The following is an 18,567-nucleotide window of genomic DNA, read 5'->3' as shown; positions in this document are numbered from 1 at the left end:
ACATCAGTCCCTCTACCAATAGATGGCACCACCATACCCGCAGTTACGTGGTGTCACTTTACGTGTAAGGCAAAGGTAGATGCACTGACCAGGTTTCATTTGAATGAACCTCATATGCATCTTCTTTGCTTGTGAGTCTTTATGTCAAAGACCAAATGTTAACAGAATACAATTACTTGGAGACTAGATGTTAATGCTTTACCATGTTGTACCAGTGAAATACGAAACTGGACTGGAGTAGGTGACAATAAGCTTATGGTGGCTTCACATTGTGATTTTAAGCAACAAAGACTTTACACAGAACATCCCCCTCCCCCACCTGTAATATATTGATCATGTTATAGTAAAAGGAAGACTGGTACACCAACTTGATTAAAACAGGTAACAGTAACAAACATCCTTGTGAGATTGTTCCATTTGTAATTTTCTGAAAGTTACACTGAGCAGTTACAGAACCAAAGTGCAAGGACTATGTCTTAGTACTCCTTGTCACTAGTAAATTCAGTTAAACATAGAAGGAATCACTAAACATAAGGCTATTGTGACAGTGACGATTGCAAGTGTTAAAATTAATGTTGAGCAATGTTTTCAGTATGTTGCATCTTACAGCTCTCAAATATTCTAGGAAAGGGATATTTAACTGTTTGCACCTAAACTGCTAATTTTCTCTTGACTGACTAGTTTCAGGTTTTGTCCATTTTCACAAGCTACCTATTACAAAGTTTGTTATAAGTGGATGCGTTGTATGTGGATAATAAAGGTATCAGTAATACTATGGTCCAGATGCTAACTACTTACGTATTTTGGATATACTTCAAGTGGATAGTTCTACTTATATCATTACACTTTAGATGTAGTTCATATCTGTGTTAAAACATTTCGGATTGTTGTTGTACCTTGCTGTAGTATGCTAGTACAAGAGCATAAGACCTATTAGTTTTAATTGTGGTAACTTCATTACCCAGCATGATCTGACTCATGTGACAATGATATTTAATATATAATGAAGAATTTGTTCACACTGGACTACACTGTGTGTCACACTGACAAATTCTGTAGATGTTATACAGTCAGTCTGGAACATGTAGTTGTGTATTCAGTGATTACTGTAGGATGGTGTTTTGAATCATCAGTCTTCTGATGGTTCTGATGTGGCCTGCCATGAATTCCTCTCCTGTGCCAATCTTTCCATCTCACAGTACCAACTGCAATCTATGTCCCCAATTATTTGCTGGATGTAATCTAAGCTCTGTCTTCCTCTACAGTTTTTATTCTCTACAGATCCCTCTAGTACCACGGAAATCATGCCCTGGTGTTTCAACAGATGTCCTACCATCCTGTCTGTTCTTCTTCTTCTTCTTCTTCTTCTCTTCCTCAGTGTTTTCCGTATGTTCCTTTCGTAGTCGATTCTGCGGAGAACCTCCTCATTCCTTCCTTAACAGTCCACCTAATTTTCAAGTCTTCCGTAGCATCACATCTCAAAGGCTTCAATTCTCTTCTGTTCTAGTTTTCCCACACTCCATGTCTTGCAACAACCATACAATTCCGTGCACCAAACACACATTTTCAGAGATATCTTCCTCAAACTAAGACCTGCATTTGATACTAGCACACTCTTCTTGGGTAGGAATGCCCTTTTTGCCAGTGCAAATCTGCTTTTTATGTCCTCCTTTCTCAATACATCATAGGTTATTTTGTTGCATAGGTAGTAGAATTCCTTAACTTCATTTACTTTGTAATCACCAATCCTGATGTTAAGTTTCTCACTGTTCTCATTTCTGCTATGAGGCTAATCCGGAAAGTGAGGTTATAATAATTTTTTGAAGTACAAAAAATTAATTTATTTTAATAAAATTTACATGCATTGTAGTACAGGGCGCACATTATTTTTCCACATAATCACCATTTACCTCAATACAATCTGTCATCCGTGGAACAAGTTTTTTGATTCCTGTCCCATAGTCACATCCGGCCACCTTTTTCAGCCAGTTATTCAATTCGATTTTCACCTTGTTGTCATCGGATAAGTGTTTTCCATGAAGGTGTTCCTTCAATTTAGTTAACACGTGATCATCACTAGGTGCAAGATTGGGGCTGTGAGAGGGGTGGCTTAAAACATCCCAACCAAACAAATTCAACAACTCTTGTGTTGCATGAGTGGCATGTGCATGTGCGTTGTTATAAAGGAGACAGACTCGCATTGTCAGTATCTCACGATGTTTGTTTTGTATGGCTCTGTGAAGTTTCTCACAACATCTTGCAGCATTTATTGTTTCATCTCTTTCCAAAAATTCAATGAGCAGGACCCCATTTCTGTCCCAAAACACAGACACAGTGATTTTCCTTGTTGTTTGCTGAGCTTTGAATCTTTTGGTTGACGGAGAACGAGTATGGTGCCAATGCACTGGTTGTCATTTGCTCTCTGCATTACGGTGTTAGCCCAAGTTTCATCTCTTGTCACTATCGAGCTGAGATAAGCCATGCCCTCAGTCTCAAAAAGGTCAAGAAATTCGTGAGTGGCAATGACTCTGTTCATTTTGTGTTCAGTAAGTATCTTGGGCACTCACCGCACACACAACTTGTGATAATTTAGTCGATCAGTTACGATCTCATGAACAACAGTTTGTCAAATGTTTGGACAAACATCATGCAAGTAGTCATCAAATGGCGATCAGAGAGAAGATGTTCTTCAATTTCCTGCACCACATCATATGTCACAACAGATGGCCTTCTGCTTCTGACTTCATTGTGACTTTCTGTCCTGCCAAAATTGAAATTCCATACTCATTTCATCACAGCCCGCAATTCACAATTTGTGCGAACAAGCATTTCTAACAGTCACCAGAACACTAATCAATGAGCTACTGGTTGCTGGGAATACTCGTTCCCTCTGCTGGCTTCCTGCTACACAGCAATGTACCAACTTCCCCCAGGGACATTCCATGCTAAAGCTACATACCTTGTAAACTTAGTTTCTGGATAATCCTCGTACATCTCATTACTTTTGTCTTTTCTTGATTTACTCTCAATCCATATTCTGTACTCATTAGACTGTTAATTCCATTCAGCAGATCATGTAATTCTTATTCCCTTTCACTCAGAATAGCAATGTCAATCAGCAAATCTTATAATTGATATCCTTTCACTTTGAATTTTAATTCTACTCCTGAAACTTTCTTTTATTTCTATCATTACTTCTTCAATGTACAGATTGAACAGTATTGGTGTAAAACTACATCCCTGTCTTAACACTCATTATAATCTGAGCACTTCATCTTTGTCTTCCAGGCTTACTGTTCCCTCTTTGTCCTTGTACACATTCCATATTATTCATCTTTTCCTGTGGCTTACCCCTATTTTTCACAGAATGTTGAACACTTTGCACCATTTTACATTGTCTAACACTTTTTCTATGTCAAAAAATCCAATGAACATGTCTCGATTTTTCATCAGTCCTGTTTCATTATTAACTGCAATGTCAAAATTGCCTCTCTAGTGCCTTCCCTAAAGACAAACTAATCACCATCTAACTGATCCCCAGTTATTTTCCATTCTTCTGTATATTATTCTTGTCAGCAACTTGGATTGCATAAGTCTTGCACTTGTCGGCTCTTGCAGTCTTCAGAATAGTGTGATAATGTTTCTCCAAAAGTCTGATGGCATATAGGCAGTCTGACACATTCTATACACCAAATTGAATAGTTATTTTGTTGCCACTTTCCACAATAATCTTATAAATTCTGATGGAAAGTTGTTTATCCCTTCTGCCTTATTTGATTTTAAGTCTTCCAAAGCTCTTCTATACTCTGATTATAATATTGGATCCCCTATCTCGTCCCTATTGACTCCTGTTTCTCCTTCTATCATGTGATTAGATTAGTCCCCCCCCCCCACCCCCCTCACCCCCAAAGAGGCCCTCAATGTGAGCCTTCATAACTGCACAACAAGTTTCGCATCTTATTTCTTCTGCTGATTCCACAGGAAGAGGATGAACAGCTTTTTCAATGGTGCTGATGAAAGCTGGTATTGGTAAAACACTTGGCGTGGGTGCGAAGTTCAGTCCTTTACTTAAAACTATCAAGCATAGCATCATCCAAATCTTTATCTGTCACATTAATGAGGAAGTGTCGAATAACAGTTTCTTGTTGCAATGGCATCTCAAGCCAGCTAAATTTCGCTATCTGTCTTTATGTGGCTACCTCACAAACCCAGTATGTTATACCGTCAATACTGTTCTATGAATTACAGGGTAACTCTACAGACACCTTTAGATGCAGGTGATAAAGTTTTTCCAAAACCATATACAATTTTTTGTGGGAAAATGGATCCTTTCCTTAACAATATCAGCACCAGCTTCCCTTAAAATCTTATTCATGGCGACTGACTTTACAACACGTACTAACCTGGCAAACTTTGGAACTATGCCAAGGTCACGGAAGCTTAATAAAAAACTTAAAAAGCTCAGTAACCTCACTCTCAAGTGTCTTAACTTAGCCAATCGTTGAACACTTAAAACCATCTCCTCCCTGAAGAGGTACTTGATGTGCATCTTCATATTTTTGCAGCACAAAGACTGTTCCAAAAATTTTGGGCATGCAGTCATGTAAATTCAACTTCTTCTTCTAATATTTCAGCTGAATACCATCCAGCCATTTCCAGAGTGAGCTGAGGTGACTGACGCTCCAGCACTTACTCTGTCCTTTGAGACCCATGGACTGCACCACTGTCCATGCAGCCACAGATACACAAGGCACCAGAGATGTTGATCGGCAGCAAAGAAGAATGACACATGCATGGAATTAGATCTATGGCTGTGCAGTTGATCCACACAGTAGATATCGATGTATCACTGCAAGCTGCACCGTCGTGATTTCTTTACGGTTTTATTACAGAAATTGTCAGATTGCAAAATTTTTCCAAACTGAAGACACTATCTCTTTTACTTACATCCATCACCAACCAGATTTCAATAGCTTCTTCCACTGCAGAGTCTCAGAAAGGAAGTCGAAGATAAAAATTCAACAGTGCCCAGTGTCAATACACGGCTCTGCCACCGCGGACTTAATAGGTTGTAAAAGCTGGGTGTACCTGTGGTGCTCTGTGCGTCTCTCCTGGACTGTATGTGTTGTCTGTCCAATGCATTAATGGCTGCACTCACAGGGGATCTTGTAACCCCAGGCTTCCAAAGCACCAAATCGTCTTTAACTGAACCCAGGGCTGCTGTCTTTGGCAGAGGGTGAAAAATCACTTTCACTTTGTGTTTGCTGAGGATATGTACTATTTTTGATGATGGGCTTTCCACGTTTGGCAGAAAAGCCATGGATTTATACTTGCAGTATATCGAAAAATGATCCATCCAGGTTTATACAAGGATAACTCAATCATTATCCAAAATTTAATTATATTTTTGTTTTTTCGTGGTACCATCATTTACATTGATGACGAATGCTTTTATTTGTTGTTATATCTTAGCAATTTTCAAGCTGCTAGGTTAGTTTCATTATCGCTGCTTTGCTGTTAATCATGGCTGCTCCGCTGTCTATTTGCACCAAAGAAGAGTAATGTTCAGTAATCTGTTTTCTTTTTCTTTCTTTCTTTCTTTCTTTTTTTTTGGCCCCAGAAGGCATATCAGGTCAAAATTCATCAAAGACTTTCGGTACAATACAGGAACAGTGTTGTTGCCACAATGGAGTCTCTTCGAATGGATTTAAAAGTTCCAAAATGGTTGCAACAAGTGTTATGCATGATGAAGGAGCTGGACAACCGTTTACTGCCACAAATGAAGAAACAATTGAGTGTTCACATGAAATGATTCTCTTAGACAGACGATTAACTACTGACAAAGTGGAAATCACCTGCAAATAGTCACGGTTCTGCCTACGAAAGCGTCCACAACAGACTTGGGTTTTATGAAGTTTGGGAAAGATGGAGCCCAAAACAACTCACACAGTTGCGCAAACAACCATTTGGATTGCAATGTAATGAAGGGGACAACTTCTTAAACTGGACCATTACTGGTGACCTAATGTGGATCCATTATTACGAGCTGAAGAGTAAACGGCAGAGTATGGAATGGAAACATACAAATTTGCCATGCAAGAAAAAGTTCAAGACCCAACCGCCTAAAGGAAAACTGATGCTTATGGTTTTTTGGGACAAACAAGGTCCAGTACTGGAACATTGTGGGGAAAGGGGCACAACAATAAACAGTGTACATTATAGTGAGATTCTTACTGCCAAGCTAAAGCCTGCAATTCAAAGCAAATGCTGAGGATTGCTGTCAAAAGATGTTGTGTTGTTGCACGACAATGCCCATCCAAATACTGCTGACCATACTGATGAAGCACTCCAGAATCTCAAATTTGAAGTACTGCATCATCCTCCATATAGTCCCGATCTTGCCCCATCTATCACTTGTTTGGTCCACTCAAACAGGCACTAAGGGGCCATCGATTTGCCTCGGACAAAGCGGTGAAAGAAGTTCCTGGCTCGCAACTCAACCAAAACCTCCTTTTATGAGGGCATCAGGAAGTTTGTACAACGATGGACCCAGTGAGTTGAAACGCAAGGAAACTATGTCGAAAAATAATGTTCTTGTAAGTTTCCTATTTGATTACAATAAACTTTTATAACTACTTTGCGGATAATAATTGACTTACCCTTGTATTTACGTGGAAATAGCTGCCACCATCCTTCGCAGACAATGAGTGTACTCAGAACTCTGGTATACAGAACACACACCATTGCTGATGAGAGCAGTCTGGAGGACGAGCTTGTTCACCTGAGAAGAGTTTTTGTAGCCAATGCGTACTCTCCACAGTAGATACATAAGGCATTACCAACGAAACCAATAGTGGGTGTAAGAAAAGCAGAAGAAGATATGGAAAGTTTTAAGTGCTTGGCTTTTGTGCCATAAGTGGGAAGCCTATCATCAAAAATAGGATGGATCTTCAGTAAACACAAAGTGGAAGTGATGTTTCACCCTCCACCAAAGACAGCATCACTCCTGGGTTCCATTAAAGATGATTTGGTGCTTCGGAAGCCTGGGGTTCACAAGTCCCCTGTGAGTGTGGCCGTTCATACATCGGACAGACAACTACGGTCCAGGAGAGATGTACAGAGCACCGCAGGTACACCCAGCTCTTACAACCTAATAAGTTTGCGGTGGCAGAGCACTGTACTGACACTGGGCACTCTATGCTGTACGATAACATTGAAATTTTAGCCTTGATTACATCTTTCTGGGACTTGGTTGGGAAGGAAGCTATTGAAATTTGGTTGGCAGCAAATTTAATTAATAGAGATAGTGGCATCAGCTTGGACAAATTTTGGAATCCAGCAATTTCTGTAATAAAATCGCAAAGGTGTCATGACAGTGCAGCTAGCCACAGATCTAATTCCATGCACATATGTCATTCCTCTTTGCCACTGAGCAACGTCTTTGGCACCTTCTTGTGTATCTGCAGCCGCATGCGCAGTGATGCGGTCCGTGGGTTTCAAAGGATGGAGCAATTGCTCGAGCATCAGTCACCTCAGTTCACTCTGAAAATGGCTGGATGGTATTCTGCTGAAATATTAGAAGAAGAATTCAAGTTGATATGGCTGCATGTCCAAAATTTTATGGAACAGTCTTTGTGTTGCGAAAATATGAAGATGCAATGCACCTGCCAAACTGCAACTGCATTGGAAGAATTCTGATGAAACGCAACTTACCTGCAAAGAGAGATTTGCAAATTTCTACTTGGACTGATTCTTATCTACTGCTTATCAATCTGGCATTTTTACTACATACAAGAGAGAGAGAAGGTACAAAGAATAACAATGTGTTTCATCAGAGATTCATTTATCAATGTCAGAGCATCCCAGAGATTTTCACCAAACTCCAGTAACAGACGCATCTAAAGAGGCACTGTGTTGTCATTGAAAGGTTTATTATTAAAAATTCTGAGAGTATGCATTCCAAGAAGAATCACGCAACTCTCATGACAGGAGATTATTCAGTTTCATGTGACCATCATTATTCCTGGCCACCAATTGCAAACGTAATAGTATGTAACACAGCACACAGAAAGGTGGCTCACGGAATACGCATGTAATTGAACACTGTAAGAACCAGCCTTCAGGATACAGTATAAAAATATACTTCAGTCCCTAATGTAAGGTCTGCTAGAGAAAATGAAGGTGAAATCAAACTTGCAACTGTGCGCACACACATTTTTTCCACTGTCTAAAAAGAGAAGAAAATTTATACGTGGTACAACAAAGTGCCCTCTACCATGCACTTTACAATACTTTACAGTGGCATATATGTGCCCAAGTAATCCTATTCAGCATAAATATTACATAGACTGATACTGAAAATTTACAGTGACAACATTCCCAAAGCTGAAGAAGCTGACAGATTACAGAACATATTTTGGTGGACTAGTCACGTTATTTGTGCCTGTGTTATTCAGTTGCAATGTAAATTTATAGCCAAGCTACAAAGCATTATTTAGGAGGCACATGGAATCTTTGCCATACTAATACATTAATAAAACTGTTACTCAGATATATATTTACCAGCACCCTTCATCCATCATTTTATCCTAAGAGTGCAAAGTCATAGCTTTTTCACATCTATGTCCTAGTATTAAGTCATCAGAATAAAAATCAGAGTCATTCAGAGGGTAAGAAAAATCGGATTGCTTTTGGGTGGGTAGAAGTAAGCTGGATGACAGTAAATAGGTGTAGCACAATTTAATGTTGCCACATAAGCTAAATATTTTTGTGGATGATGCCTGAAGGTTGTGCAGTTATTACACTGTGTGATACAGACAACATACTATCTTCTTCTACAGAGAAGTTCAACAAACTGTCAGTAGGATGCCCTATAAAAGGTGAGAGATCCCAAAATGGCTCACTCATTTGTCTGAAACTTATCATTCTGTTCCATTCAAACCCATTCACATCCTGATATTTTGACCCTTGCCTTGTTTCACATTTATGTTTTGTCTGTCAGCTTGCTGTAACACATGAAGTTGCTGTAATTTCTCACACTGTTACTCACTAACAGCTTCACCCACATCCTCAACTTGAACTTATTTGGATCCTCCTTTCTGAGAGTTGGGATTTGTTACGAAGTTACGATCATTTGGAACTGATGCTGAAAGAAATAAAGAAAAGTGTGCAAAAGTTTGTGTATCGGGGGTGGGGGGAGTGGGCAAGCAGAAAATGAAAAGGAATAATACAAATAAATCCTTTACTTTGTAATATACTAACTTTCGTTTCTTTTGAAACAAATTACTATAATTATCTTTAAAACCATATGACCGTTATCCCTAACTCAAGGTTCCTACACTCACAATAGCATCCACTGTGGAAACTGCCCTACACACCCACACCCCACCGACAACTTCAGCCCTATCACTGGTGAATCCTACTACATCAAAGGCAAAATGTAAAAACACGTTATTTACCATCTAACATGTGTTCACTTCACAGCTTTTTATATATAGGCCAAAATAAAATAACTTTGTGATTGACAGATGTCAGCGCTGCTGGCTAGTACACAATATCTCTTTCCACATGCTCGTGTGAGATGCAAATCACTTCTTATACTGACCCACCCCCCACCCCCAAGCTGACATATAAACTGCCGAGTGCATGCATGAATGGACAAAGATGAACTGTCTGCCCTGGGGACATTAAATACCCAGCTGCTGAGCGCACTCTCCAGCACGACTCAAGGGACATATGTCTGAGCTTCAATGCTGGAGAATGTAGGTGCTACGGGTAGGTCTTGCACCAACCCTGCCAATGACCCAAACTACATGCAAGTTACGTGTGCAACTTGCCTTTCTTATAGAAGATGTTCGAGGGCTTCCACAGCGCACTCAGCCTTCGGACAGTGAGCAACGAGCCAGCAGAGTTCACTGGCACCATGGATCCTTCTTACAGCAGCCATGTGACAAGTAGCAAGAGCAAATGTACCCTGGCACCTGGAGCTTAATTTAGGATGGCACACAGTCTCTGTAGAGCCAGTTTACTCCGAGAGAGCTTCCTTGGCCAGGTGCCGAATGCTTATCTATTCCTTCAATCAGGAACTCACTTTGGAACTGCTGCAATGATGATGCCACGGTCAACATTAGTGATAAACTAGTGGACTTTTTAAGATTTCTCATCTTTGTTTCTATCCCAGACTTCACTGTGTTTTCATTATGCCGGAAAATTAAAAATGGAATTGTCCTTCTGGGACTTTTAACCCTCACAGTGTCTAATTGTACATTACTTCAACTTTACACTCTCTATCAGGACTTTAATTGGCTATCATTGTGTATTTACTAATAGGTAATGTTTGCATTTTTCCCAAGGGCCTTCAGCCTTAGACAATATTTATGTTTATTTGTTCTTCCACAAGTAGTGTAAGTAGTATCTGTCTCTTTCTTTTCAATACTGTTTCTTCCTGGTTAAAGGAGTAAGTCAAGTGATTAATTCTTACACTGCACAAAATCACTTGTCGGAGGAGATTTATGCTCTTTTGTTAAAGAAACTTTGTTCTAACAAATCTAAGTGAACAATTGCTCGTCCACCAAATCAGTCGGGTGGAAGAGAGAGGCACAGTCAGCAGATTTCTTCTTCTTCTTCTTCTTCTTCTACTTCTTCTCCTCCTCCTCTTTCTTTCTTTCTTTCAGGTCAACTCTGCTCTCTCATTCCACATCAGCTGGCAAAGTGGTGTTTGTTAAATTCCCCCCTTTTTTTCTTCTTTTTTTGCATATACTTGTGACTTTTGGTCTGTTTATCAGCCACTAGATTTCATGATCAGTCTTCCGTGTTCATGCCCAATATCTGTGTGCTACATGAGATACTGATAGTGTCTCTTATTTCTGCTCCAACATGTCTAGTGCAGCAGCACCAGAACACCAATCTATCTTCTCCTTGCTGGGTGACTACTGGCAGATTCAATGCTGCCTCATGGGCTTAATGGCATGTATCCTAATGACATCAAAGGTGCCCTACAGGGATCCTCTCCTCCAGACTCAACCATGGTCGCCAGTCCGTGGTATGTTGAGATGGGCCTTCACCTCTCTGCTCTTTGAGAGGGGTCAAGTGGGGGAGGGGGAGGGGGGATGAGGGGAATGTGGACTGCTAACAGGCCTTGTGTCTGCTCAGCCTATCAACCCAATCTATATCCAAGTTCTGTAGGCAGCCTGCTTCCTTACAGAAGATAGTCGAGAGCTGCCATGACACACTCAACCTCCAAACACTGACCAAAGCACCAACAGAGGTTACTGGCATAATGGACTGCTTTCTTAGACAGCCACATGAGAAGAAGCAGGATCGAATGTATCCTGGTGCCGAGGGGCTGGTGGGCATTCTGGTGAAATCCTCTCTTGGAACTGCAGGTTATGTAGCAAGAGTAAGTTAAAAGAGGAGCAGGAGTGTAAGATCTGTGCCCTTCAGGTGCAGTTTAAAAACGCACAGGAGGAGCTAGATAGGATGAGGAGGGAGAAGAGGGTTGGGGAATGGGAGCTGGCTGTTGGCAAGAGATCTGCTAGGAGAAGAAGATCTTCAGATAGTTTTACTATTGATGTTTACAATAGATATGACCAACCGTCAGAGTCTAGTGGAGAGGAATCTCTAGTAGCTGTGGATGTAGGAAGCATGCAGCAGACCTCAGTAGTTACGGTGGCTAGAACAGTTGCAAAGTCGAAGAGGAAGAAGAAGGTTCTGCTGTTAGGTAGTTCTCATGGCAGAGGTGTAGGCCAGCAGCTGCAGGAAGTGCTGGGGAGTGAGTACCAGGTCACCAGCATTGTGAAGCCTAATGCAGGATTGGCAGTTTGGTAGTGAAGGATCTTGTGTGTAATATTGAAACAGTATCAAATAATGTAGTTCATGAAATACGTTCGTGGCTTGTGGAAAATAATTTGATGCTAAATCACAGTAAGACTAAGTTTTTACAGTTTCTAACTCACATTTCAACAAGAACCAATAATTTGATCGGACCGAATGGGCGTATTATAAGCGAGACGGAACAGTTCAAGTTCCTAGGCATTCGGATAGATAGTAAGCTGTTGTGGAAAGCCCATGTCTAGGATCTGGTTCAGAAACTAAATGCTGCTTTATTTACCATTAGAACAGTATCTGAAATAAGTGACACTTCAACACGAAAAGTAATCTATTTCACATATTTTCATACACTTATGTCGTATGGTATTATTTTTTGGGGTAATTCTTCTGATTCAAAAAGGGTATTTTTGGTTCAAAAATGGGCTGTTCGAGCTATATGTGGTGTAAGTTCGAGAACCTCTTGTCGACCCCTATTCAATAGTCTGGGAATTCTGACATTGCCCTTACAGTATATATTTTCTTTAATGCCATTTGTTGTTAGCAATATTAGCCTATTCCCAAGAGTTAGCAGCTTTCACTCAGTTAATACTAGGCAGTAATCCAATCTGCATGTGGAATGCACTTCCTTGACTCTTGTGCAGAAAGGAGTGCAGTATTCTGCTGCATCCATTTTCAATAAGCTACCACAAGAACTCAAAAATCTTAACAGTAGCCCAAACTCTTAAGTCTAAACTGAAGAGTTTCCTCATGGCTCACTCCTTCTATTCTGTCAAGGAGCTCCTGGAAGAGGTAAAAAATTAAGCAAATTCCAATGTTACATTGTTGATTTTCTTTATTTAACTTATGACTTGTCACCTGAATATGTTTTTTTTATATTTCATTTTATCTGTTTCTAATATCGTGTTATAATTTCATGTATTGACTCATTCCATGACCATGGAGACTTCTCCTTGATTTGGTCCCACAGAACAATAAATAAATAAATAAAAAATATAGGTTGGCACATGGACCCTGGAGAGCCAGTTCTCTCTGAGCGAGCTTCTTGGGCCACAGGCCAAATGCTTACACATTTCTTCACTTAGGAACTCACTTTAGACGCACTGTGATAACAGCACCATGTTTTACGTCATTGATCAGCTGATGGACTTCTCAGATTTCTTGTATGTTTCTACCCCAGACTTGACTGTGTTTTTCATCATACAGAACTTTGAAACTGAAGTGTTCTTCTAGGACTCTCAATGCATACAGTTTCTAAGTGTATAGAACTTCAACTTTAGTGTGTCCCATCAGGATTTGAACTGTCTGTCCCTTGGCATTGTGTATTTACTAGTCATTGATATTTTCTAGAAGTGTCTATTTTTCCTTAGAACCTTCATTCTTAGACAATATTTACGTTCATCTGTTTTTCCACAAGCTATGTCTGTCTCATCCAGACCTTCGGCATCCCTATAAACATTATTGTTCTTTCACTATTTGAAAAGAGACACTCTTTTCAGTATTGTTTCCTCCTTATTCAAGAAGTAATTATCTTACTCAAGTAATTAATTCTTACATTGTGTTGAACCACATGTTGGGATGGACCTAAACTCTTTCGTTAAAGAAACTTTGTGTTTGTATGTGTGTTTACTCAGCTCATTCTGAAAAATGACTTTGTTCAAAACCTTGGCAACATTTTCATTTTTGTTTATGAACCTGTCAAACATTTGATGCCCCCACTATATGGAGAGTCCCGACAGCTACCTCCTTACATTGTCTTTACATTTTACTCAAGTGTTTTTGTAGCTATCAATAAGCAACATGGCGATAACAAAGGGAGCTAGTGAAATAGTCCATGTCTCAAATTTCAAATGAATGAAAACATAAATACCAAAATGGCACTAAAAAAACTTTTAGTACAGAAATAAAATTAAATGTCATTACAGTTTGGTCCAAGCCACACAACTATTACGTGTATAGTGATAAATGGGCGGCAACTGTATAATATACTCTGTAAAGTAGAACCTGTTTAGAAAATGCTGAATTTTTTGTTAATTATGTGGTACTCACATTTTCAGCCTTTTAAACCACCCTTAGCAAATAACATATTATTAATGATAGCTACATGTTCGTGCTGACTACATAGCAAATTTCTCATATCTCTGAGGTACAGTACAGAAATTTTACTTGTTCCATATCCCAACGAATTCCCCCTCATTATGGGATCTATAGGACAAAGTGTGTGAATGTTGGAGATAGCTTCTTTTTCTGGAACTGTGCTCTCACTGAAGCTTTCATCATTCGTACAAGTGATTACTTGTTCCAAAATTTTATTCCTTTATTATATTTATGAAAGCACTAAAATCTATTGTGTGTACACTCTGGAGGGATCATTCATAATCTTACTTGACAGAAAGGAGGAATAAGTGAAAATGTGAAAATATCTCAAGAACAACAAAGAAAGGTTCTATCTACCATCTTTCTATCAGAATGCAAATAGCACTTTCCAGGGATGTGAAGCCTAAAGACAGTGGCATAATCTACAGAGTAATGAACACTTTCTGGGACAATCAGTACTCTAGTTTTAAATTGCCAAGTTGTTTCAAATCAGTGCACACCCATTGCAGAGTGAAAATTTGCCCTGGAAATAAGTACTTACCTTGCTGCTTTTGGCTCAGTCTCAGTTTTTCATTTCCAAGGTCACTTGATCATCCCATTAAAACATGGATGAACAGCATGTGGAGATGTTTTCATAAACACTGCATGCAACTACTCTTTATAGCAAAAATAACCAGTCTAGGTCACAATTAATACTCATTTATTCTGGTAAACTGTTGCAGTCCTCCATGACCACTTCCAACCACTAACTCATCAGTGATGAGTATAATGTGTGGAGCTGGTAGATAGAGCTTCTGTATGTACCAAAAAGTACCAGTCAACTGCAGTCATTGACTGGTAAATTTTTGTATTTACAGTAGTTCCACATATGGGCTCCAAATGTCAACAATGCTTTAATGATCTGAACATGGCCACATTTTATTACATGGGATCTAGACTCACTGTTTTTGTTATATTGCTTACGAAGATCACTGTCATCCAAGACTTAAACTACTATACATTTAAGAGACATGTTCACTGATTCTTTAGCAAGCCCTACAGGTGTAACAAACAAATCTTTATGGAAAGTCGCTTGTGTATCTTCAATTATTTTGTTTCATTACTTTACAATTTTCAAGTAAGCTTACTTTTGATATACTGTGTCTCAAAGACGCAAGCATATTCACATAAACTGCATCAAATTCATATAGTCTGAATCCATAACACAAGCTATAAAAAACAGACTGAAACATTGATAGACTTACCAGTTAAACTTGAGGAGAGCAGCCGTTGTAGCAATGTAAGGCAGCATAAAATACAGGGAAAACTGGTGTGCTTTCCACTGGGAACCAGTCAACTCAATCACATTAAAAATGGCAATGGACAGAGCAATAACCAATGATTGTCCAGCTTCTAGTCCATTAACACCAGCCAAGATATTAATTGCATTTGTACAAAACACAGCCAACATGCCCATGTAGCAGTAATATAGGACACCTGTTGACATAAAGACCACATCAGCTAATATTTTTCAATAAATAATTATAGCTTAATGAATAAAATACTGCAAAGCAATTGCTATGAATAACAGAAATAAAAACAAAAGAAAGTGAAAAGCAAGAAGCATTTAGTGCAATGTCAGCTAAGATGAGAATTCCAATTCTGAAACCTAGTGATGCAGAAAGCCTTCTGGGCACTACTGTAAGTTGTGTTGTGTTGTGTTAAATTGTGTTGTGTGGAACTAATGAGGTGCTCATTATCTGTATTTCTCCTTTTTGTGCCTACTCAGTCAATATTTGTATCACCCATTTACCTCTTTCAGAAGATTTTCATAATATTTTGCAGTATGTAGGTGAGATTCTGAAAGAAGATGTCATTCATATTCCCTGCTATCCCCCCACCCCCTCACCCCACCCCCAGATCTACCCGTTGGGCTGAAGAATGAAATTATGGCTGGCTGATGCATGGTTCCTTTTCTGTACCCTGCATAGGCACATTTGTGTGAAAACGGGTAACTGATAGCAATATGTCCGTGCACACATACACGCCTATACAGTTCTTGGGTGTGGATATTGATGAGACTTTTAAAAAAGGAAAAAGAAAAAACCCTATAGTTGACCTAATAAAGCAATTAACATTTATTATTTAGCCATACAAATAATAGTTAACTTTAAAGTGCAAAGTCCCAAGCAACTGGAAAAAAGCATAGATGATTCCTGTATATAAGAAAGATATAGAACACCATTGTGGCTCATTCTTGACAATGGCTTAGGTGTTTGGGATCCCCCACCAGGTCGAATTAAAGGAGAACACTGAAACAGTTCAGAGTTGTGCTACTAGATTTGCTACTGTTAAGTTTGATCAGCATGCAAGTATTATGGAGATGCTTCATGAGCTAAAATGGGGATCCCTGGGGGAAAGATGACACTCTTTTCATGAGACACTATTGAGGAAATTTAAGAGAACCTGCATTTGAGACCAGACTGCGGAATGATTCTACTGCTGCCAACATACATTTTGCGTAAGGAAGAGAAATTAGGGCTCATATGGAGGCTTATAGACATTTATTCCTCTCTCGCTCTATTTGCACATGGAACAGGAAAGGTAATGACTTGTAGTGGGACGTGGCACACTCTGCCATAAGGTGGTTTGTGGAATATGGATGTATATCTAAAAAGACGCAGAAATCAGTAAATTAATGTTTGTTTTGTTTTGTTTTAGGGCGCAAAAACCACTGAGGTCATATGCACCAAAGTCAAAACTATAGAACACAAACACAAGCGATGATGAAAATGACTATATGTCAGTCCCAATGGACAGAATAGGATACAGCTAAAAAATGCACATGAAGAAAGGGCTAAAGAAAACACTATAACAGAATGGAGGCCCAAAACTAAAAATTAAGTGGCCTTCGCCATATTGCTTCAGCAGATGAAAAGTAAAATGCAGGCAACAGCCCACGCGTCATTCGCTAAAACGGCTGATAAGTCAATTGGCAAACCCCAGATGGGGCGTAAATTGGTAAAAAAAGAAAAAGGGGCAGTCCAGCAGGTAGTGGCGGACAGTTAAAATTTGGGCGCAATGTGTACAAAGTGGTGGGGCAGTACCACTGAGCAAATGACGATGGCTATAAAGGCAGTGCCCAATATGCAGCCGAGTTAAAATAATCTCCTCCCAACAGGAGAGCCGAGAGGAGGTCGTCCAAGGCACCAGGAGAGGCGTAGTAAGCCGAAGTTTATTCCCATGAAGGGAGGACCATTGGCGATGCCAAAGGGACACCACCTCCTGAGACGGCAACACAGGGATCATCAGAGGGAGTATAGGTACTCGCGGTCTGAGGTATGAGGACTGCAGCCTTGGCAGCAGTGTCAGCAGCCTCATTTGCTGGCAGACCAACATAACAAGGGACTCACAGAAACATAACACTGGCTTCACCAAGAGTGAACAAGTGACAGTTTTCCATGACCTGCTGCAGTAAGGGATGAGAAGTGTACAGCACACAGACTTTGGAGGGCACTGAGTGATCTGAGCAAAGAACACAATTGGAAAGGCTGTGTCGCTGTATGTACTCCGTGGCCTGATACAAGGCAAAAAGCTCGGCTGTAAATCCTGAGGAGTGGGCCGGAAGCCAATATCTAAAGACACGGGTGAAAATGATGAGGGCACACCCAACTCCACGATCAGTCCGAGAGCCATCAGTGTATACAAAGGTACTAGTGCTAAGTTGCACGCGAAGGTTGTGAAACTGAAAGCAATACACCGATGATGTAGTAGTGTTCTTAGGAAGCAAATGAAGGCCATGGTTTAACATGGACCACTTCACGAAGCCAAGGTAGTGAAGGGTTCACACCCATGGGGAAAGTTGCAGGTAGCATGAAGTTAAGCCGCCATAGCAAGTGGCATAAGCGGACTCCAGGAGGTAACAGAGAAGAGGGAGGAGCCCCATACTGACGATCTAAGGAACCATCAAAAAAGGAGGCACAGGAAGGGTCGTCGTGCATGGCAGACAAATGGCATGCATACCTACTGAGAAGAAAGTCACGGCAGTAGGACAGTGGCAGTTCAGCAGCTTCAACATACAGACTCTCAACCGGCATACAGACACTCAACCGGGCTGGTGTATAAGGCGCCTGTGGCCAAACAGATGCCATGATGATGGCTAGTGTTGAGATGGCGTAAAAGGGATGGGTGTGCAGATGCATAAGCAAAGCACCCATAGTCGAGTTTCGAACGGACAGGGGACCGGTACAAACAGAGGAGGGTGGTTCGATCAGCACCCCAAGAAGTACTATTGAGGACACGTAGAACATTGAGGGACTGCGTACAGCAGACTGCCAAGTAAAAGACATGGAAGGACCAAGAGAGTTTCCTATTGAGCATGAGCCCCAGAAATTTCATAGTGTCAACGAACAGAAGGGCAACAGGCCCAAGATGTAGAGATGGTGGGAGAAACCATTTGCTCTGCCAGAAATTCATATAGACGGTTTTGTCAGTGGAAAAGCGAAAGCCATTGGTGATGCTCCAAAAGTGAAGAAGATCAAGACAGTGCTGAAGATGCCGCTCAGTAAGACAGGTCCGTGGAGAACTGCAACAGATGGCAAAATCATTGACAAAAAGGGAGCCGGAGACAACCGGTGGGAGACAGGCCATTACAGGGTTAATGGT

The 18,567-nt window shown here is 40.3% G+C and overlaps 1 protein-coding gene across 1 annotated transcript in view; it reads right to left on the bottom strand.

The window, feature by feature from the left end:
* Nucleotides 1-18,567, bottom strand: part of LOC126278076 (UDP-N-acetylglucosamine--dolichyl-phosphate N-acetylglucosaminephosphotransferase) — a 130,780-nt gene that overhangs the window by 83,468 nt on the left and 28,745 nt on the right. Inside the window, exon 4 of the mRNA XM_049977911.1 lies at nt 15,168-15,399. Within this exon, the coding sequence (XP_049833868.1) occupies nt 15,168-15,399 (232 nt within the window). The remainder of the gene's footprint in view (nt 1-15,167; nt 15,400-18,567) is intronic.

The sequence above is a fragment of the Schistocerca gregaria genome, chromosome 6, assembly GCF_023897955.1.
Source record: "Schistocerca gregaria isolate iqSchGreg1 chromosome 6, iqSchGreg1.2, whole genome shotgun sequence".
Lineage (NCBI taxonomy): Eukaryota > Metazoa > Arthropoda > Insecta > Orthoptera > Acrididae > Schistocerca > Schistocerca gregaria.
Note: the sequence above shows the minus strand (reverse complement) of the source record. Positions and strands in the feature narration are given on the sequence as shown.